Raw genomic sequence first — 23,329 nt, 5'->3', positions numbered from 1 at the left:
AGAAAGAATGCAATGTCTTTTATAGCCATTATTCTAAGTGAAGTATCTCAGGAACAGAAAAACCAATGACACATGTTCTCAGTTGTAAGTTCCCACGTACATAACGCACACTGGAGACTTAAAAGGGGGAAGGTGGGGAGGAGGTGAGGGATGAAAAATTACCTATTGGGTATAATGTACACAATTTGGTGATGGGTACACTAAAAGCTCAGACTTTACCACTAATAGAATTTAAACTGTACCCCTCTATAAATCAGTTGAAATAAAATGTACTAAGTGAAATAAATTAACTTCCTTAATTCTTAAAAAATAAATAGAATACAAAATAATCACATTAAAAATTTTTTAAATCAGAAATATATACCCTAGAAATAATAACTGGAAGAACGATCCTCTGAGATTTACACTGTAGAAAAACATAGTTTACGTAAGAGAAACCAGTTCTAAGAACACATCAATGTTTAAGAGAGGAGATTTCTAACTTTCCATAATTAATTTAACTAACGATCACAGAATCCTATCACAACATTGCTTATTAATTTTGGCCTTGATACCAGAAAAAGTACTTAAAGAAAAAAAGTTTATCTTCCCAGCCTAGAACACTTCAACAGCTTACTTTCTATAGAATGTAGCATGTTTTCAATGACTAAATCTTGAACCAGTTCACCTAAACATTGCTGATTATAGATTAGTTAACTACACTAATGACTACTTTTAAACTTTTCAAACATTAAGCTTTTTTTTCCACCTGAGTATTTTTTTAACCAAACAAATTAAGCCTTTGCAGCTTCAAAAGAAATAATTAAGTGCTAATAATATTAATTGCTTAATCTCAGAGTCAATTTTATATTATCCATGCCAAAGATTTTCAACCAAGAAATTAAACAGTAATTAAAGTTTATCTTCCAATTACAATCTAAGAGCGTTCATTCTTTAAATGTGTTAGACTGCATCTCACAGGTTTTTATAATGGAAATTTTCACATTACAAAGCTATCATTTAACAGGCATGCTTGGTACATTATGCATTGGCCATGAAAATTATTTATTTAGAGATTTAGCTATATCAATACTAAAATAATTTATATGCTAAGTGATTACTACTCTGCAAAGGTTGTATTTGGAATGAATTATGCTTTCTTTTTAATATATGGGAAACTAAGAGAAATTTAATGGTGTAATAGATTTCTAGAAAAGTAGGTAGAAATTTCTAAGAAAAAGTAGGCTTGTTTTGAGAAATATATTCATAGAAGTGCAGTCCCATTTATGCACTGATAAATGTAGATAAATACCATATTTTAAACGACTTCATAGGTAGTATAAAAGCCCTTGTTCTATGAGTTATTATTAAGACTAGGAGAAGGCTGTCCTCCATATGATCTAAAATTGTGCTTAATTCAAATATTAGTTTGGCAAAACAAATGCAGGACAAATGACACCAGCGATTTTTAATCTATACCGTACTTGGAAGAATTGTTTGGGGGAACTAAGTGAATAGTTAGGAAAAAGAGATTGTGAATGAATCTTCCTAAAACAAAGGGTCTTTTCATAAAGAACTGAGTTCAGAAACAAAAACGTGGAGAAAATTAAATTGTGTAAAAGAGTAAGATATAAGATTACATCATACCTTATTAAAATTTGTCCAAATCAATCATGTGGGAGTTACTATTTTAACTTTCCCCAGGAGACCCTGAGAGATTTTGGTCTCTTTGCACATCTCTGCTCTGCCGTTAACGTTCCTCACCAGGTGCAGTCGCAACAGACCCTGACCAGTTGTGCTGCCTGATCTTGGACTTCCCATCTTCCAGAATCATGAGCCAAATAAACTTCCTTTATTTTTAAATTTCCCAGTCTCAGGTATTTTGTGATAACACCACAAAATAGAGTAAGACAGAAAATTGGTACTGAGAGTGGGTGTAGCTATTAAGATATTTAAAAATGTAGAAGTGGTTTTAGAACTGTGTAATGAACTGTCTGGAAGAGTTTAGAGGCACAGGCGAGACTCAGCCTCTATTGGTCTAAACTGAGAATTAAGGGCCATTTTGGTGAGAGCTCAGAAGAAGATGAGGAGAAGAGGGACACTTTGGAACCTTAAGTTAAAAATTGGTTAAGCTGCCATCACCAAAGTGCTAATAGAAATTAGTAAAGGCCATTCTGATGGGGTCTCGGGTAGAAATAAGGAGTATCCTATTGGGAACGAAAATAAAAGGTACCCTCATTATATAGTTGCAAAGACCTTGGCTGCATTGTATGCCCTGGGGCTACATTCGTATGTTCTAGGGTTTTATGGGAGGTAAAACTTAAAAGGGATGAACTAGGATTTCTGGCAAAAGAAATTTCTAAACAGCAAAGCTGTATGACCACTTTTAACTGCTTATGCTGAGTTACAGAAGCAAAGGCATGAATTAAGTATGAAATTATAATTAAAAGTGAAGCAGAGAAGAAAAATTTTTTAAATTCTCCATCTGGCCATGTGGTAGAGAACAAAAGCATTTTCAGGAGAGAACTCCAAGGTCAGCGCCCAGCAACAGGTTATTAAAGAAGATAGTTCTGTTAGTAGAGCCGATTGTTAATCCTCAAGACAGGACAAAAAAAGCCCCAGTGATGTTTCCGCAATCTCTGAGGTTGCTGCTCAACCTCCATCACAACCCCAGAGTACCAGGAGGGCAGAATGCTTTTAAGGGATGGGCTTAGGGCACTTTGCATGGGCTCACTGCCCAGGGACACCTCAGCACGCAACTTTCCATATCTCGGCTGCTCTGGTGCTGACTTGAGTCAGGCTCACACAGCCCCAGGGGTACTCGGGCCGCTGCTTTGAAGGGCACAGCCTTAAGCCTTGGCAGCACCCACATCCACATGGTGTACTACTTCTACAAGCAGGCAAATCCAAGAATGAGAGAGGGATGGTGGTTTCCAACTAGATTTTAAAGGAAATCTTTCTAACATTAGAAAGCCTGGCAGCCCAGGCACAGCCGCTGCACCAGTATATCCAGGAGGGGGCACGTGGAGTGACAGACTATTTTGGAACTTTAGGACTGAATGTCTGCCCTGCATGGTTTCAGACCTACTTTGGGGGCCTGTCACTCATTTCTATTGGTATTTCTCCATTTTGACAGTGAAATGTTTACCCCAAATCTGTCCCATCATAGTATCTTGGAAGTAAACGGCTTGGTTTTGATTTTCATAGGCCTTCAGGTGAGATTTTAGATTTTGGACTTTTGAGTTGGTGTTAGAACAAGAATTTTATAACTACTGGGATAGAATGATTATATTTGAATGTGAGAAGACCATGAATTTTGTGGGGCCAAGAGTAGAATGCTACTGTTTGGATGTGGTTGAAGTCTGAATAGATGCATGTTGATTCCCAGTGTGACATGAGAGCTGGCACTTGCTGCAAGGTTTTTGGGTCACGGGGTGGATCCCTCTTGATAGATTAATGCCATCTCTGGCAAGTGAGTTCTCATAATGGACAGTTGGTTGTTCATTCTCGTATTTTGTCTCTTTGCGTACACCTGCTTCTCTCTCCACCTTCTGCCATAAGTTAAGGCAGCTTTATCCCGTGGGCTGCCCAACCCTGGACTTCTCAGCCTCCAGAACAGTGAGCCAAATAAACTTTATAAATTACCCAGTTGCGGGTATTTTGTTATAGCAACAGAAAAGTGGACTCAGATAACAATGTACACAGATCTTATCCATAATTCTAAGAAGGAATTCAGCTGGGATTTCAAAAAGTATAGGAACACACTCAGGGTAGTTACATGCCTTCTAGCAAAGAGTGCAGCAACGCTGGATAGTTAGTTAATACTCTGATGTTTTTAATTAAGTGAACTTGCCACTAGTTTTCTGTGTTCAGAGTTTTTCTCCAACTATTATTGATCACCACTCCTCAACAGAAATGGATGATATGCAAACATTTTGCTTCATAATGCACAGGAACTTGTGGGGAGGCTCAGCAGCAGCTGCTCTGACCTGCCATCATATCACAGTCGTAAAAGTGGATCAATCAAAAGCAGATGTACTGATCCATCTGCTTCAGTACATTAAATAAATCCGTTCGTCAGAATTGCCTCAGAAACGCTAGTTCTGGCAAGTTAATGTACGTTTCCAGAGTGTCTGCCACTTGGGGCTGGATGCAGTGCCATTCATTCTTCAGGTGTCAGCTTCAGCTCATTTCTGTCGTATAACCCTGGGCAAGTCATTTGAGCCAATTCTCAGCTTCCTCATCTGTAAAGTAAGGATAACAATTCCAAAAATAATACTTTCCTGTCCTCCTTATTGCTGGCCTGTGGGGTTTTAGGTAATGTTGATGACATTCCTTCTCACATTCAAATATAATCAGGAAACGGTACATACTTTTGGTGACTGGGAGCCACTGCTGGCCAGCAGGCCTTAAGTGGATTCAGCTGCCATGGCACTGAGCTGTCACCATGCTAAGCTTGGGAAAGACAGGCAGAGCGTCCTGATTTTATTCTCCACTTATACACAAATCATTGAATTATTAGACAATAAAGGCCTTTCACCTCTATGTCTCCTCACGCCCATTCAGGATCTTATGCACCCTCAGCCTTCTCCTACTCAGGGGCACCTACAGCTGTGCTACCTTTGCTGAATGCTGGAGATCAATTGTGTATCATCAAATTTGCATCACTTCATCCAAAATATACAATTCCAGTGATGTTTCCTCAATATTCCTGTCCTCTTTCTTTTTTCCTCCTCCCTTTCCTCCCTTCCTTTCCTCCCCTTCCTTCGTTCTCTCCCCCCCCCGACCTCCTCCCTTCCTTCCTTTTTCACAGGGTCTCCCTCCTTTGCCCAGGCTAGAGTGTAGTGGCATTATCACAGCTGACTGCAGCCTCAAACTCTCGGACTCAACCAAGGATGTACAATGTTGTCCTCTCTTGGGCATCCCCCCCAAACTGGTAAAAACCACATTGCTGTCCAGTGTTTTCAGAGTTAGCCTGATGCATTAGTCTTTACGGCTATAGCGAGCAAGATGGCCCAGCACTCCATGGCAGCCAACGACTCGCTCAGCAGATAGAAACCAAGGCGGAGTGCAAGCAGGTTTTTACAGGACTAGACATCACACATCTTCTCTGTCATCCACTGTCGCCTAAAGTCCTAACAGAAATTCCCTCAGGAATTTTAGTTGGTCATCAAAAAATGTATGTAACTATTGTATTGATTCTCTTTAAATATCTATTATTCAACATTCACAGCTTATAAAAAAGTTTGAAGGGGCAAAGCTTGCTTCTAAACATAAGCCATTTGGTTGGGTGATAGTTTACCATATTTACAATAAATAAATATGCACAAGAACACATATAACATTCAGTGATTTCTGTTAGAAAAGCTACAGCATCCTCCAAACCCTTGTTGAGGTGGAGAGAAAAATTCCCCTTCACTCTCAGAAGGTTTGCTGTGTCAACAGAAAACAACCCAAACTAATAATTTAAAAGTAGTTTATTCTGGCCTAAATATATGGGACCGTGTCCAGAGAGTCCCACCCAACAAGCCTTGAGCAAGTGGTCTCACTGTGGTTGGGTTACAGTTTGGTTTATACACTTCAGGAAGACAGGAATTACACATAACGTCACAATCAATACATGGGAAGTGTACACTGGTTTAGCCAGAAACATCTCACAGCATGGGGATAACAGGTTACAGATTCTTTGATTGGTTATTGGTTAAAGAATGAAGCTTTGTGGCTTGGAATGTTAAGGAAGTCTATCAATCAGATTCAGAGTCTGGTGATCTGTTAAGTAAACTGATGATTGACAGGTGTGGTTTAAGCTTTGTTTTGCATGGCCTTCCACTATTAATGAATCACAAAGGCTGTCTCAGAGAAGGGAAAAGGGCTTGACATGGCATGTCTGTCTGAGCTCCCTTCTCATGGTCAGCAACTCAGCTTTAGGGTAATTCTGGGACCTCCTTGGCCAAAAGGGAGCCCATTCAGTTGGCTGGGGGACTTAAGATTTTATTTTAGTTCACGGAAAATCAACTCACGATAAAGCAGATTAATAAGAAAAAAAGTACACAAATTTAACACATACACACAGGCACCCTCAGAAAATGAAGATTTAACTCCTTGGTCATGTACAGAAGTTGTTGAAGAATGGAGGCTTGGAGGCAGAAAAAATGGGCTTGGGCAGGGAGCAGAAGCAAAGGTGGTCTCCTGGTGTGAAGGAAACTTGAAAGGTAGTAGCTCTCAGAGAGAATAGATGGTAAATGTTTCTTTTCAGCCCTTAAAGTGTTGGACTCTCAGTCAATCTTGTCTACATGGTGGGTGGGAAGTACAGATGGGCCTGCACTCTCGAGATGTGAATCCCCCCCCCCCTTCCCCGCAAAATCCAGCTTTGCAATGCTACTTCTGTGAGACTAACGGTGGCCACCTCAAGATATATGAAAGAAGTATATTGCAGGCAAAGTATTTATTTCTAATTTCCTTCACTCTGTATGTACATAAAAGAAATTCAACCTATTTATATTCATGTGTCAAAATAAAGCTTAAGATAGTGGGAGAATTATTAGGCAATAATTCTGTCATTATGGCCCAATTACATTCTTGTTTTTAAAATTTTAGTATTATATCATTAGTTTTTCAATTTGTGATAAAGCTAACATCGAGATTTAAGAAACCAAGAGATAAAACGTAGTATTTCACCAGTGGTGCATCTTACAAGGGTGTATGTGAAACTTGGTAAGTGGTCTGTGAAGCTAGTGAATGATGCACCATGAATATATCAATGTACACAGCTATGATTTAATAAAAAAAAAAAAAAACGTAGTATTTATTTTGGGGAAGCAGAGGCAGAGTGGTAATAGTTATGCAAAATCTAAGTGAAAAGTCAGTGAATGGAGGGCAATTTTTTTTTTCATTGTACGGCCACCTAAAAATGAATATAAATAGACTCACAGAAAAGCCATTAAAGTACCATATTTAAGAGCAGAAACAGTAAATTGATCTTAGAGGGCTCTGAACAGAACTTAGTCATAATAACATTGCCACCATTACTTTTTCTTTATTACTTGGAACATTAATTCAAGATGTACATGAGAATATAACGCAGAAAGCAGGAAGCAAGAAAATACCAATAATATTTGCAGTTTTTCTAGGGATTATGTCCACTGTATTTTTCAATTCTACCCTCATCTGTGGTTAAGTTTATTCTGAGCTACTTATATTCCATTTTGTTGAAGTAAAAAAGTACAGATTTTTAAGAAAGACAGTAAAAATGGAAAGCTGATTTCACCATAAGTAGAAAATTTCTCCTGGAGTTTCATGTTTGGCTAAGGCAAACCAAAATAAGCATGGCCAGGAGCTGAAAGGAGGCTCCCCCGGTGGGGGTGCATCGCGGGGCGGCAGGGAGGATGCAGTGGGGCGTCTCCAGGGGGTGCCCTCGAGCTCAGCTCCCTGTCTGCCGTGGGACTCCAAGGTGGGTGGTGGCCGGACTGGGCCTTCAGGGCGCAGGCTGGGTCACTATAAGGGAGCTGGAGCAGGTGTGGGTGGTTTTGAGCCAGTAGTAGGGACTCCCAGGAGGGCTGAGGGCCTGAGGAAGGAGTCGCAGGGGACTTCCCACAGCCTAGCCCCATACCTGCAGGCTTGCTCAGTGGGCATCAGCAGGAAGGACAGCCCGAGGGACACAGCCCGGAGTCAAGCTTGAGGAGAAATGCCAAGACCTAGACAGGAGGGGAGGCAAGGCCCTCACCTTCCCTTCCTTCTGTGAGCTTCCCCGACAACCCTGAGGACGCCTGAGCTGGGCGAGTAGCAAGCACCGGAGGCTGAGTCCAGGTCAGCCCTGGGGTCAGACTCTGTAATTGCCTGGGACTCAAAGCGCCCGCAGAACTTAGCAGAGAGTGGAAGGGCCCCTCACTCTCACTACTCACCCCTGTCAGATGCTCCCCCGGAATCCAGCTTCTCTTTTGTCTCCCACCCTCCTTTAAGCTGGCCTTCCATTTATGTCTATTCAACTAACAGTTACACATGGTGACATTCTTACTTTCTCAGCCATGTCCATAAAGAGACTTTTAAAAAGTCATTACTTGGGGCTCATGAAAGGTTTGCATATAAAGGAAATGAGAATGAGCCCTTGATTATCAGCAAATCCAGAATAGGTGATATCTTATGAGACTTAAAAAGTACAAATCATGAACTGACTGAATTTAGAAGCCTCTTTAAATTAAAGCTTTCAAAATCCTTAGCTATTTGCTTCCTTGCCCAGATTAAGTAAAATTTTCTGTTGCATAAATAGAAAAGAGTGCTGTTTTCTCTTGGGTGGATATCCGCATGTTTGCTCATTTGGGGCCCATCTTGAGCTTTTACATACATTAAAGCATGTTCCAGATTTCTCCAGGCATATCTTAAAAGGCTTAGCCAAATTGGTGGCATCTCCCATTCAGGAACATGCCCTTTCCAGCTAGTAGTAGGGTCGTTATTGGCCAAGGATTGGGAAGCGGCTGGACTCTGGTAATTTCATCTACACCCCCTTGTGGGGGTTTCCAGGTTGTTGGGGATACTTCTGAGGAGGAGGGAAAAGTGGCAAAGCACATATTTCAAACATGGGTTTGCAAGCAGGTTGAGCCAACAGACAGGTGTCCCAACTGTCCCAGCATGTGGGCCCTCCTGCCTGGCCAGGGGAGACACAAGAACAGGACCTATGCACAGCAAGGCTGACTGGAGACAGCAGCTCATTCTGCCCACCTGAGTGGGTTCCGGGATGGGTTACAGAGAAGACAGGATGTCTGTGTTTGCACTCAGGCCAGGAAAGGGGGAGTCAGACTCCATTGCCAGTTCACCAGGTAAGGGGCACAGACGCCAGTCCCAGTTCCATCTCAAACCTGTGTTTCTGGGCAATAGTTGCCTTTTCACTGCAGTGTAAGAAAAGCTGAATGGAATTTTCCTAGTAGGTGGCACCAAACTTGCTGTCGGTCCCCAGACCATGGAGATGTGCAGGTCTGAGACTCTGCCCCACTGCTTAGGTGAAGTTGTGTGACTGGGGACAGTGGAAAAACTAGAGTGATGCAGCTAAAACAGGTAAAATGGGGATGCCCAGGAGAAACAGAAAGATTTGTACAGAGAAACTGCAGATAGAAAAACTGTCGAAAAACAGAAAGCCCTGTCCATCCTGGAAAGAGGCTGAGATCCCAGTAGCTTAGTAGTTCATTTGGGCAGGCTGTTCTCTGTAAACATCCCTAGCTGGCCCTGCAATTAGATTAAGACCTCAGCTGCCTCTGAGATGGAGGGAGGAAAGAGCTGAAACTCCTAAGGGACAGGAGAGTTGAGCAGAAGTTTGTCCATGTTGGAATATTCATGCAAGTAGGAATTTTAGCATCTAGAAAATAAATGTGCATTTATTTTTGCCAGCTCGCATATAAGATATTGATTGATCCTTGAACATTTATTTTTACATATAATCACCTTACTAAATTATCATATCAATGTTAACAGATTTCACTTGATGTTCTTTGAAGGATCATGTAAAGCCACCTATATACAGTTGACATTTACCCAACATATCCTGACTTGCAAAGTAATTCCATTCAAATCCTGTAATTCATTCCCCCCATTCTCTGCAAGTTGATGAACCTGCAAACGACCTTCTTAAGAGTTTGCTGAAGGTCACTGAGCTTTTTTAATTCTCCCCATAACTTGCTTTTTAAACTGAAGGAGATGCAGTGTTGTTATATAACCCATCCAAGGTTGCAGCTGGCAAACAGAATTCGAACCCAGAAAATTTGCCAGAGCCTTTGCTCTTCACTGCTGTGCTCGGTGGCCATCCATTCAAGCCTGTTTCTTATTTTTACCCACAAATTATTCCTTCTGTGCAAAGCATCCTCTGCTCACTTGTCCACCAGCTGACCCCTATTTATTGGTCTAAACCACATTTGGTCACAGAGGAGCCTGAGCCTCTTGTCTAGCTGACTTGGGCCAGGACAGACATAGGTGGTACAGGCCTCCCCACTGACAGGGCCTCTGTGGTCCTCAAGAGGCTGGTGAGCAGCATCCCGGGGCATCCTTGAGATCTCCGGGGTAGTGCCCAGGGCTGCGAAAGGGATCTGCCTACCTCTTTGGTTAGTTTGCGGAATTACTGAAGAAAAAAAACTCACCAATTTTCTCTGCCCTCCTTCTCCAAATTTATCTAGATAATTTTCCTTTCCTTTTCCTTTCTTTCTTTCTTTCTCTCTCTCTCTTTTTTTTTTTTAGACGGAGTCTCCTCTGTTGCCCTGAGTTGAGTGCTGTGGCATCATTATAGCTCACAGCAACCTCAAATTTTTGGCTCAAGTGATTCTCTTGCCTCAGTTTTACTATTTTTTAGTAGAGACGGGTTCCTGCTCTTGTTCAAGCTGATCTCTTGCTCCTGAGCTTGGGTAATCCACCTACCTGGGCCTTTCAGAGTGCTACGATTACAGGCATGAGCCACTGCCCCTGGCCTAATTTTCCTTTCTCAACCAAACAAACCCCTCCTCCTGAAAGTAAAAGGTATGAAATTTTTATCGTTGTTGAAAGAGGGAGTTTTCAGTAGGCCTCAGAGGAAGCCAGTAATCATTCCTCATGGCCATGGAGGGAGTAAGAGAAGAGATTTTTTTACCTCTATAGCTGTAGGAAAGAGGTATTCAGTCTGTACTGGACTGAATGAACTGTGTCCTCTCCAAATTTATGTCCTTTCCAGAGCCTCAAATTATGACCTTATTTGGAAATAGGGTCACTGTCAATGCCATTAGTTAAGATGAGGTCATAGTAGAGTAGGGGGCAATCTGTATGAGGATTGGTATTCTTGAAAGAAGAGGTGGAGACACAGACACACGGGGAAAGATGCCACGTGAAGGAGGCAGAGTGGTGGACCCATAAGCCAAGGATTGCTGGTACTACTGGCAGCTAGAAGAAGCAAGGAAGGACCTTTCCCTAGAGCCTCAGAGAGAGCTTCAGTCTAAACCTTGAGCGTAAACGTCTAGCCTCCACAACTGTGAGACAACACATTTCTGTTGTTCAAGCCACTCAGTGTGGTCATTTGTTAATGGCAGCCACAGGAAGCTAAGACATAGCCTTCAGGACTAGATTCTAATTGCTTTAGTCATTACCCATTACCCAGCCAGGCCATGTGTTCCTAACACAGATCAATAACTTTGACAATAGTTTTTCCATCTGAGCACGTGTAACCAGGGAGGTCTGCAGAGAAGAGCGCAGATAGAGGGGATTGATAGTAGGGCCTGTCCTCTCCCCCAATATGGCTTCTTACATACAAGTGGATGGGGGCTGGAAATAAACTCAAATGATGCAGTCTGAGTGAAGGGGGAAAGTATGGAGCCTAGTGGGCATGTACAGACTCCGCAGTGGCAAAAGGTCTGCATGGCTGAGCAGGTGTGGAAGCATCACACGAGGGTAGGGGAGCTTGCCTTGCCTAGAACCGTCTCTCCTCCGAGGGCTGCTCCCCCAGACCCCTGCACAGTTGTCAGTTTCTGCAGGTGCCTGTGCCCTCCACCCCCGTCCCTGGACACACTCCAGGCTCTGGAAGCACTGCTCATACAGAGAGTGTGGCATAAGCACTCAGAGAAGTGAACACTGAGGAGGGAGGTAAATTTTCTATGCTTTCTTGAGGGCTGCTATTTAGAAAGGAGTTATATTAGCCTATGTAGTTCAGACTGAATCATGGGCGATGCCTGTGGCTCAAAGGAGTAGGGAGCCGGCCCCATATACTGGAGGTGGTGGGTTCAAACCCAGCCCCGGCCAAAAACTACCAAAAAAAAAAAAAAAAAAGAGTCTGAATCAGGTTGAATTAGAATGCTCAGGTTCTCATTAGAAGTTATTTTAAAAGTCTATCGGAATAAAATAATTATTTCTATTTTTTAGAAGCCACTTAAACTTCAGGGTCAAAGATCTGATACAGAACATCCTAAAATTTTATATATTTAATGCATTCTCATTATCTCATTAGCTTTGTTTTAATATATCTGCATTTCAATTAAACATTTTAAATCCCTTTTAATGGACTTTTATAAGTCTATTATGGTATACATCTTAGATATGTCTGAGATGAATCTAAGTCTGATTTCTACAAACATGGGACATGATATTTCATTATCACACTTACGTCTGCATACTCTATCACATACATTTATGTTACCATCAGAGGCACTGAAATCTTTTAAGGAGGGGCTATTAAGACTATAGACAGTTAGAAACCAAGGAACCAGAACAAGGATTGCCTCCAACAAGCAGGGTCGTTGGACAGCCCCGTCCACCGGCGGAGCCCCATATTTCAGCCGTGCATGTGTTAATGCCATTTATTGACTCATGCTTCTGAAATGTAATGCACTGCTTCATTAATTTTGTAGCTTCATCTCTGAAAGCTATAAATTGAACATTCCTATTGTCTTAATTTTCTGTAACCTTTAATAACATTTGTGAAAGTACATAGGAAAGAAGAAATTGCTGTTGGCTATATGACACATGCATCCTAGGAATATTTTATAGAAAATCCTCTTTCTCTCCACCCTGAAGTCACTGGAAAGACAGCAACCAAGTTTTAGACATCCAAAGTTCATTGTTTAGAATTCAGGGAAGCAAGCTGAAAAGCTTAGACACAGAGTTTGGATCTTCCAAAGAGGCCCTGGTCCCGGTGTCCCTTCCCTGTGCCGGAGAGGCTTCTCTTTTGTAAATACGACGTTCCCTAAATGCCAGTCACTCGCTTGAGCTTAAAGGTTACACCAGGAAAGGATGGATTTGAAAACCAGTTATCCTTGAATGATCCTCAGGAATATCAAGAGTCCAACTTACTGGCCACTCACCTGACATTGGCAATCGAAGGGAAGATGAATCCTCTGATACAAAGGCACTGAAGCAGGGGGTAAGCCCAGGAGGCTGCACCGGTCTGCAGGCTCGCAGAGGGCCAAGGGGACAGGGTACCCAGTGGGGAGTGTTATGGGTCACACCGACACCTTCAGTCCCCTAGTTATATAGCTATGTAACTTACATAGTGTTAACTGCATTTTTATATAACATCATATGGTATGTGTATAATACAGCACAGGTATAAAATGTTGTACAATAATAATAGCTATCTTAATACCCAGTCAAGGCCCCACATGAAAGCACTATGGACACGTTGCCTCTAATTATCATGCAAATCCTAATAAAATGTTATTATTACATATAATTTGTTTAGATGAAAAAAATTTAAGATCAGAGAAGCTACATGATTTGCCTAAGGTCCCATCTCTTCCAGTTTTGTTACTTCTTAGGCCACCTTACAATTCAAATCTTAAGATTTATCTGCTATTGTTTTAACTGTAGCCTAATTAAACTCTGTGAAGTATGTTATTCATAAATAAAAGGAGAAAGCCACTCTGTCTCCTAGAAGAATGATCTTGTGGGGCAGGTTATGGGTTTCAGTCCCTGTGACTGCACTGATGGGCCAACAAAATCATTAAAAGAGCATTATAGTAGCTGTCTACTCCTAGATACTCAAGCAGGAAAGGGGAAATGTGTGCAGGCTCATCTTCAACCATGATCAGGTTCAAAAACAAATGTTTACATAGGGAAATAAACCACAAAGAAGCAGCATTCCCACAATCAAGTGGAAACAGTACTAGTACAGGCATCATACGTTTTCTTGAGGAAATATTTGTGAATTACACACTTCAAAAATGTTAACTAAGATTTTTGGAGGTCACTGTTCCCTAATTTTTTTATTTAATAACTCCATCATCTTTCTATCTCCCTCAAGTTAACTAGAATCTGAATATAGGGGATGCACTTAGAATTTCTTTTCTGAACCTTAACTGAACAGTGTTCACATGTGGAGTCACTCTGTAACTTCATGGATATTTAACGCTTCTCTTTGGCAAAAATATGGATTATGAGCAAAGAAAATTTAAATAATTACTTTCTGTCAAATATGAATTTAGCTGTTGCTAAAACATTAAGTTTGAATAATGAGAGACTCAATTACTAAAATTCAGTTTATACTTTGGTCAAGAGTAACCATGTTGCCTAAAAGTCACATTAACCATCACTCTCCAGATAATTTGGGATGGGTATCATTTTAAGTGCTTTGTTTGAAGCACTCATAAGCTCCCATAATCCAAATTTAAAGTCTTTTATATTAAATGTGTATAGTATTAAACATGTAAGTAGGTCTTACTATTGGAAGATAAGCTAGACTTTGTAGAAATTCCATGATTTCCTGAACAATCTATGGCTGGAGTAAACTTAATGGCAATTTAGTAATAATATAAAACATACTGATTCCAAATACAGGTTTGTTTGTGGCAGGAACTGCCATGGACCCAGTTTACAGCTTGATTTTTTCCTTATATACATAATCAACAGATTATGTTGCAAAATTTTCATGCAGCATTCTCCTAAATTACTAACTTATTTACATGGCTATTAGGAATTAACTTCAAATGTTGACTTATGCCATGGATGTATGAAGTAAGGAACTTCAAAGTTCTAACAACAAAAAGATAATTAGATTCACTTGGTTTCAAGAAAATCATACTCTCAATGGACAGGTGTACATCCACTGCCTGCCAAGAGTCACCCAAAACTTGCTACTATCTTTTTCAGGGTAAAATAGATGCATCTGAGCTCATCTATGTTTTCCAAAGCTTACTACAGATTAAAAATAAATTCACCAGTCCAAACCACTTACCTGATTTTTAATAATAGTGCCTAAAAAATTCATGTGAAACCAATGGAAAAAAATGAACTAAAATTTTAACAGGAAGGTAGAATTACTATCAAGGAAAAGAACAAATCCAAAACCTACTAATGTATTCGAAAGGCTGGTAAAAAAACTTTACAACTTAATGATTGGAAGCTTATAGAACTGCTTCAGGGCTTCTGTTCTGAGTAAGCTAGCTGTGTGTGTGAGGAGTAATAAATGAAATTGTTAATTTTACTGTTTCCCTGGGGAGCAGTGGGAGAGGGGTCAGGAGTATGCTATTTAGATCCCAGAATGGATTGTGGTTTATATGCAATGATAACTCCTAAATGTGTTGCTAATTAACTCCACTTCCAAACACTCCCCTTTTTAAGAGCTTGAAAGACATTTTGAGCTCTGGGCTCACTCACCATTCATGTTCTTAAAGATGTTCAGGATGGGGAGGATTTGACGGTAATAGGGCACCAAAGCCTCACCCACCATCTCAGCTGACACAACCAGATGCTGGAGGACTTTGAGAGTGACACAGATGACCTGCCGGTTTCGAAGGTTCAAGGCATCTGTACGGTAGGAAAAGGAACACGTGGAAAATAAACAACATTAATCCTACAATGTGAAGACAAAGTTGTCTTGTGGATACGTTTAATTAAACTGTGCCCTACCGGGAATCACCAGTGGGACTTTATTATTACTGCTCTGAATGACACATTGCAACCCTAATGTTTTCAATGGCATCTTGTCTGATTACTCTTTATTCTCCCCCATTTGGAGTATTCCTCACCAGCCCTCAGAGTGCAGCTCGTTTTTCCTCCATAGAAGAGGCCACTCATCTGGGAGAGAACAGCTGAGTAGGTAGGGTGAAAGATAAAAGATGGCTTGGTGCCGCTGAAGGAACCCATGAAGGTTGACACTGGCTAAAATTTGATGCGACCATCTCTTTCAGTTAAAAATCCACGCTGTTCGTAAAACCATCACCATGGAACACACATTCCGGGGCAGGGGAGGACTGAGCGCCATGTATGTGTAGAGAAACTGCAGGTGGAATGAGAATAAAGTGATGGTATTTTAGACACCACTACCCCTGCCCCCCAGAAAAGTAGGGAAGAAAAGCAAAATTATTCAAAGTTCAGTCGGAAGAAATCAACAATATAAGCTCTAGGAGACGAGAACAAAGGAACACAAAATAGTTTTAAAGAACAGTTTTGAGCACAAAGTAACAAGCTGTACTGCAGACGGGACACAGGACAGTGATGTCCAGGGGCTGCCACTGGGCAGGGCATGAGAGGCACCCTCTGCTCCAGTGGGAGGCACGGAGAGTCGGGAGTCAAGGTGCTGACGACCGGCTGTGCAAACGTGACCAAGGCACTGACACATTCTTCAATCATGGGAACCTATTATTTACCCTCTAAGTGACCTAAGTCCCCTGATTTAAGTAGAAGAGCCACATAAAGAACCAATCACACAAGGTCAAAGGTGGGCGTTGATAAAATGTGATGCCTCAGACCACTCCAAGAAGTTAAAAGCCCTTAAGATGTTTTACCTTTTAGTGAAAAAGATGACCTTAAAGTATGTGGCATTTATGGAGGGACGAAAGGACCAGGCTATCAAAAGAAATGGCACTTTGGTCAATGCAGAGGAGAGGCAATCAGGACATGGTTCCCGAACCCCAGTTCACATTTCCAACAGCCGGATCCTGCTAGCACCTCAAGTTCAGTTTGTTTCAGGGACGTGGTTTCCCCCATGAATTTTGTCTTTTTTCCTTGTTCCTTATGTTTAGTACAGTAATGTAAACCCAGTTCTCGGTCACTCAGGGTCACAACTTAGCATGGTGTCTCCACCGTTTGTGTTGTCTTCTTCATCTTCACCTTCTCTCCTCTACAGGTCCATCCTCACTGTCTCTGCTGTGATCCTGGACTCCACACTCACTTTCACTCCTCTGGGTCTCCATCCTCACTCCCTCTGTTCTGCTCCTGGGACCCCACACTCACCCCCTCTGCTCTGGGTTTCCACCCTCACTCCCTCTGTTCTGCTCCTGGGACCCCATACTCACCTCCTCTGCTCCTGGGACCCCACACTCACCTCCTCTGCTCTGGGTTTCCACCCTCACTCCCTCTGTTCTGCTCCTGGGACCCCACACTCACCCCCTCTGCTCTGGGTTTCCACCCTCACTCCCTCTGTTCTGCTCCTGGGACCCCACACTCACCTCCTCTGCTCCTGGGACCCCACACTCACCCCCTCTGCTCTGGGTCTCCACCCTCGCTCTCTCTGTTCTGCTCCTGGGACCCCATACTCACCTCCTCTGCTCCTGGGACACCACACTCACCTCCTCTGCTCCTGGGACCCCACACTCACCTCCTCTGCTCCTGGGACCCCACACTCACCCCCTCTGCTCTGGGTCTCCACCCTCGCTCTCTCTGTTCTGCTCCTGGGACCCCATACTCACCTCCTCTGCTCCTGGGACCCCATACTCACCTCCTCTGCTCCTGGGACCCCACACTCACCCCCTCTGCTCTGGGTCTCCACCTTTACTCCCTCTGTTCTGCTCCTGGGACCCCATACTCACCTCCTCTGCTCCTGGGACCCCACACTCACACCCTCTGCTCTGGGTTGCCACCTTCACTCCCTCTGTTCTGCTCCTGGGACCCCACACTCCCCTCCTCTGATCTGGGTCTCCACCCTCACTGCCGCTCCTCTGGCTTTTGCTTCTCCAATGAAGCACTTTCATGACCTCAAACAAACCTCTTTTCTTTCTTTTTTCAGCCCCCCAATCCATCTTTTCATACCCTGCTGGATTAACCCTTCTAGAGCTAATTTGATCATCTTACCACTGGCTCCAAGATCTCACAGTCCCCTTCCCCCCATCCATTTCCTACAGCGTAAAGTACAAACTACCTGGGCACAAAGGAAGCACTTAGGATGAGTTTGAACTAAACTGAGTCCTCAGATAAAAGTCCAAGATGATAAGGAATTATTTAGTATTTTTTCCGCTACTCCCTCTGGAATCACTAGGAGGCTTTTTAACACAAAGTGTGGGCAGCTTCACCTCCTCCAGCAACAAAGTAGGGTTTGGGGTGTGAAAACACTTTAGCACAGCCTCACACCTTCTGGTCCAGCCCAGACTACATTCTTGGAAACAAAGGACAAACATAGTGTGTAGAGCCAGCTCAGCCTTAACTCCAGGGAACCAACGTAAATGTAACTTAGTAGCATGACAGTTCATTATTACAGCATTTAGACACACTGCAGGCCAGGCAGCGCCTTCTGAAAAACAGCTAAAAATAGAATTCCACACATTAGCATAAAAGCTGTAGTAATGAGACGTTGAAGAACAAAGCCTCAGAGTGTGGTGGAGCTGTAGGGAGGACAGTGCACGCTGGGTTGGGGGATGCAGGTGGTGGTGGAGCCTCCTTATCTGCTCTGATCCCATCTAAAAGATATTTTTCTTTTCAGGAAGTCAGGAGTTCCCATCCCTTACCTACTGATCCTGCTCAGTTTACCAGTAGAGAAATGGGAATCTCAAGAAGTGTTGCTGTGAGGATTTGGGGCAGCTGACATACTTTCGAAAGAAGCTGAGCAGCTCTTAGCATCAGGAGTGCATAGACCATGATAGTTCACAGCGGGAGTAGCAATGTGTCCTGAGCCCCTCTGCATGCCAGGAACTAAATGAGCACTTTATTTACACCAGTTTACTTAGTTCTCCTCTGTCAAATGTTTATTGAGAATATACTATGTGTGTTTTAGAAACTGGAAAGAAGGAAACGAACAAGACAAATATGGTGCTGCCCTGTTGGGGTTCACCACAGTGTATGGAAGAAGACAGCCAACAAATAACACAGGTGTGATGACTTTAAGAAGGAGCCAATCAAAGCTGCCAATCAAAGGGGGCACCTAACCTCGCCTAGGGACAAGGAAGGACTCCCAGGCACAGGTACGGAGCCCAGAGTTGAACAGATGTTAGTTGAGTGAAGAGTTTCCAGCAGAGGAAGCAGCTCACTAGGCTGCTTCCCTCAGATAAAAGCTCTTTCCCACAGGGTCTGTTCCAGCTCCCATGATGAGATTCCACCGAGGGTTTGGGACCCCAGATGGTAAGGAGAAGCCCTGACTTGTTTTATCATTGTGAGTATGTCTTTCTTGGGATCATTTGGAAGTACTGGGAAGAAGTATGCAGGAGTGTACAGAAGAGGGTCAGGCTGCGGCACTTTTTCCCAAGCTAGAGGATCCCTAAGTCCCATCTTGCCTCATTTTGTTCTAACCAAACAGAATCAGATGTTTGAGTTTCCCTCTTTTCTGCCTTCCACTCTCCTTTTTACAAAGGACTCAGAGTCACAATGCTTTATGGCACAGAAACAGAACCACATGGGTGTGTTGTTTGTATTTTTTAATACAGAGTAAGTTGACCACCCAAGGGACTGTAACAAACTAGTCAACACACAGAGGCAGCCAACTGTACTGATATGCACATTTGGTGCATGTCTGGTCTTGAGAACGAGGTCAACTTGAGGTGGTCAATGTAGGCAGGTGGTCAGCTATGGAGGTCCTACTATGCATGTCAAATGTACGACTGAGCGCATCTAGTTCCCATTCCATTCTGGTGCGTTTTGTCTTTTTTCAAGAAAGCCTTTCTGTTGACACTATAAATTCACAAGTAGGAGAATTACCTAAACATGGTGATTGTAGAAAGATTTTGGTGGCCATAGTGCTTACTGGATGTCAGTAATCACAGTGTCCTTCTTTTAGGGTATGCAGGCCAAAGGTTGCTGTTAAACAGCCTGAGTGTGCCCACCTGCAACCAATGTGAGATAAGATTTTTGCCGTATAGAATATATTAAGGAGTCAAGTTATATATATATATAGAGTCAATATTAAATTTTGTTAGGTTTATGCCTATATGCATAGCTAATTGATCACTTGGGCCTATATTAATGTTCTCTTTCATAATGGATAACAGTACTAGCTATTAGAAAATGATTATTTCTTTTCACGGAAATCCTGATTGAATTAATATAGTTGGATAAATGTTACTGGGTTGACAATGGCCAAAAAGTAAAATGCCTGCACTGTTATGCTTAATGGCATCTAAAATGGGTCTTGGAATACTCCTAAATGACCAGGTAGTGGTTCTAAAACAGTGGTTCTCAACCTTCCTAATGCCGCAACTCTTTAATACAGCTCCTATGGGTTGGGATCCACAGGTTGAGAACTGCTGTAATCTAAAACCTCTTCAGTGGCTGGGAAATCAAGCCATGGTTTGCACTATGAAAGCTGTTGCACGTATCCAAGAGGGATTCTCATAATGCCCATTTTCTCTTCAGTTTCTTGATTTTTCTTATTATTCTCAGGAAATTAAGATATACCAGTAAGTTGTTAAGTCTTTTGTTCCTATCACTCTGGCATTAAAGAGGAATTTTTTTAAATAGTCTTTTCCTTTGAAAAACGTATGGTAACAGATATAAAAAGAATATGATTCTGTAGCTTGAAAGAGAAGAAATGTGTTTATTCTTGTGTTGATGGGCCTGAAAGGTATTGTCAAGATGTAAGTGAGGACTCTGAACTCAAGATCTAAAGTTTTGAAAAGGGTCTAACACGAGGAGTCTGCTGACATGATAAATCAGCCAGCAGAACCTGTCCTTTCAGAAAATTGGATTTCTATTGTACTGCTTACTGCCTTTAAGTATAATCAACAAGATAGAGGATCCAGATAGACATAAATTGCTGAAGAATAAGGAAAAAATAATTTAAAGTCAAGTAGTAAAAGTTATTCACCTTAGATGGTTATAAGCACTAACATGTATAATTTTCTCAGGCATAAAATCCATTATTGTTATGATTTTTTGCAAAGTGAGGCCATCTTCTACTATTAGATATAATTTACTACTGTGGAATCAGAAAGAACTGAAACATTTCTACTTTTTCTTTTAAAACCAGAAATACACACACACACACAAAAAATGCAAAAACAAACTAAATTTAAAAACTATTTTTGCTATATTTTGTGTTAATAGCCTTAATATGCAAATAGCCATCATAATTCAAAAAATGACTAAATTTCCAATTAAAAAATGGGCAAAAGAAATAAGAAAATAATACCCAAATTAATAAACACAAAAGAGAATTTAATATTCTAGAATAATCAAATTCATTAGCAATCTAACAAAACATGTTTATGATTTTGAATATCATAACAAAAAATTGTTGAAAATTTAACACTGTCAGCATGCAAACAGGTTTGGGAAAAGAGGCACTGTAATGGCCATCATGTTATAAAGCATTTTAACCTTTCTGTAGGGCAGTTTAGCAATATACCTAAAAGCCATAAAAATATATTAACCCAGCCTTTCCACTGCTAGGCAGTTAGTCCAAGGATGTAGGCAGATGGGAACAAAAAGTTTATGGAAGAATGCTAAAACCAGCATTTTTCATAATTAGAAACAATCGAATGTTCCAAAACAATGGAATATATAAAATATAGCATATCCATATAATAGAAAATTATAAAATCATCATCTACTAGAAAAAATAAAGACAGGAAAATTTTATAAAATACAAGTGAGTAAAGTAGCAGATTTCAAAGATGTTTGTACTATGATCTCAAATTATAGAATAGGATGTAAATAGAACAAATACTGGAAATTTGTATACTGATGTGTTAAATAGTAGAGATTACATTTTTCATTGATGTATATTTTGTTTCATTAAAAAATTACTTTATAAAATTTCTTTTAAAACATCAATATAGTGTGCACATTTCCTCTTTGCTATTATTATAACTTGATATTTTAATGTGTCAGAATTCAAGCCTCCTCTCATTAAGCTTTCTCAAGATTTTCTTGATTATTCCTACTCATTTATTTTTTGATACAAACTTTAAAATAATTTGGTCAAGACAAAAAAGTATGCTTGGTGCTTTAGTAAAAATGTCAGTACATTTACAGAATAATATGGAGGACAACTGTCATCTTTACTACCAAATATTTCATTAGAACATGGTATGTCTCCAATTTTCTTGTCTTTTAGTTCCTCAGAAAAGATTTATCTTATTTTTATATAGATCCTGCATACTTTTATTCAAAATTAATTGATACTTCGTTGCTATTTGTGTAAGGTCATTTTATCCTAATATGCTTTCTCAAGATTATTGATCATATGTACATGAAAGTATGTAATTGTTATATATTTACTTTATAATTGCCTAACTTAACTCCCTTACTGGTTATAATTGTTTCTGAGTGAGTTCAGTTTGGTTCCACAAATAATGATATTATCAAAAACATTGCTAAATTTGTCTTTGCTTTCTAACATTTGTATCTTTTATTGATCATGTGACAGAGGCTAGAATTTCTAAAAGAAAATACAGTGCCGAGAGCAGGCATATTAGATTTTTCATCAATTTTATAAGTTTTAATACCTTAAACAATTTTTAATACCTTAAATAATTTTTGTTTTGCAAATTTTGCCGGGGCTGGGTTTGAACCTGCCATCTCTGGTGCATGGGGCCAACACCCTACTCCTTTGAGCCACAGGTGCCGCTGCCCTGTATAAAATAATATTTTATTGCATAAAATATATGTAACATAAAACATGCCATTTAACCTTTTTTTTTAAGAATACGATTTAGTGGCATTAATTAAATTCACAATGTTTTGCAACTATCATCACTATCTTTTTCCAAAAATTTTTTATTACCCACAACAAAAACTCTGTACCCATTAAGCAAAGACTCCTTATTCCTCTTCTCAGCTCCTGAGAATCTACTTTCTGTCTTTATATATTTGCCTACTATACGTGTAGAGGTTTTAAAGTTTTGTTCCCAAAGTTAAAATGTTTAATTAATATTTGAGGTTGTTGGGCTCAATATATTGTTGAATTAGATTGAAATGCCTATATATATGTTACTAGTTGAGGAGTGCAAAATATCATTTAATAATCTACAGAGTAGAAGGAATTCAAGATGTATTTTCCAACCAAATTTAGGTATCAAAATTGTATTCTATGGCCAGATGTGGTGGCTCACACCTCTAATCCTAGCACTTTGGGTGACTAAGGCAGGTGGATTGCTTGAACTCAGGAGTTTGAGACCAGCCTAAGAAAAAGTAAGACCCTGTCTTTACTAAAACTGTTTTGCAACTATCATCACTATCTTTTGTAAAACTAGCTGGGGAGGCTGAGGCAAGAGGATCACTTGAGCCCCAGGAGTTTGAGGTTGCTGTGAGCAATGACACCACAGCACTCTACCCAGGGTGAGAGAGTGAGACTCTGTTTAAAAAAAAAAATTGTACTTTATATTTCCATAATGGAATTCAATTGCTATGCAAAAAATAAGATGTGGCTGGGTGTCTCACATTCCTAGTAAGAAAAGCATCATAGATGGAGACCAGCTGTTACGGTCATTGAGTAAGCCTACAACACAGGTTATAATTTTTTCTTTAATTATTGTTTTCAGTTTTCTCCTACTTGAAGCAAATTTTACAAAAATTAAGCATTGATTTTTTTCTCATCCCGTAAATACATATATAAAAAATGTATATCATAAAAATGCCATTTAACCATTTTGATGTAAAATTCAGATTTTCCCTCAAAGCTTTGTCATAACAAGTGGCTAACTTTTGTTTGTTTGTTTTTTTTTTTCCTCAATCTTTCAATGGACAAAAATATATTGTAACTTTTGGGAAC

General features: G+C 40.7%; 1 protein-coding gene across 1 annotated transcript in view; it reads right to left on the bottom strand.

The window, feature by feature from the left end:
* PACRG (parkin coregulated) overlaps window positions 1–23,329 on the bottom strand; it is a 495,283-nt gene that overhangs the window by 177,995 nt on the left and 293,959 nt on the right. The window contains exon 4 of the mRNA XM_053591298.1: window positions 15,070–15,219. Within this exon, the coding sequence (XP_053447273.1) occupies window positions 15,070–15,219 (150 nt within the window). The remainder of the gene's footprint in view (window positions 1–15,069; window positions 15,220–23,329) is intronic.

This window comes from Nycticebus coucang, chromosome 5 (assembly GCF_027406575.1).
Source record: "Nycticebus coucang isolate mNycCou1 chromosome 5, mNycCou1.pri, whole genome shotgun sequence".
Taxonomy (NCBI): domain Eukaryota; kingdom Metazoa; phylum Chordata; class Mammalia; order Primates; family Lorisidae; genus Nycticebus; species Nycticebus coucang.
This window is presented reverse-complemented; position numbering and strand designations above follow the sequence as displayed.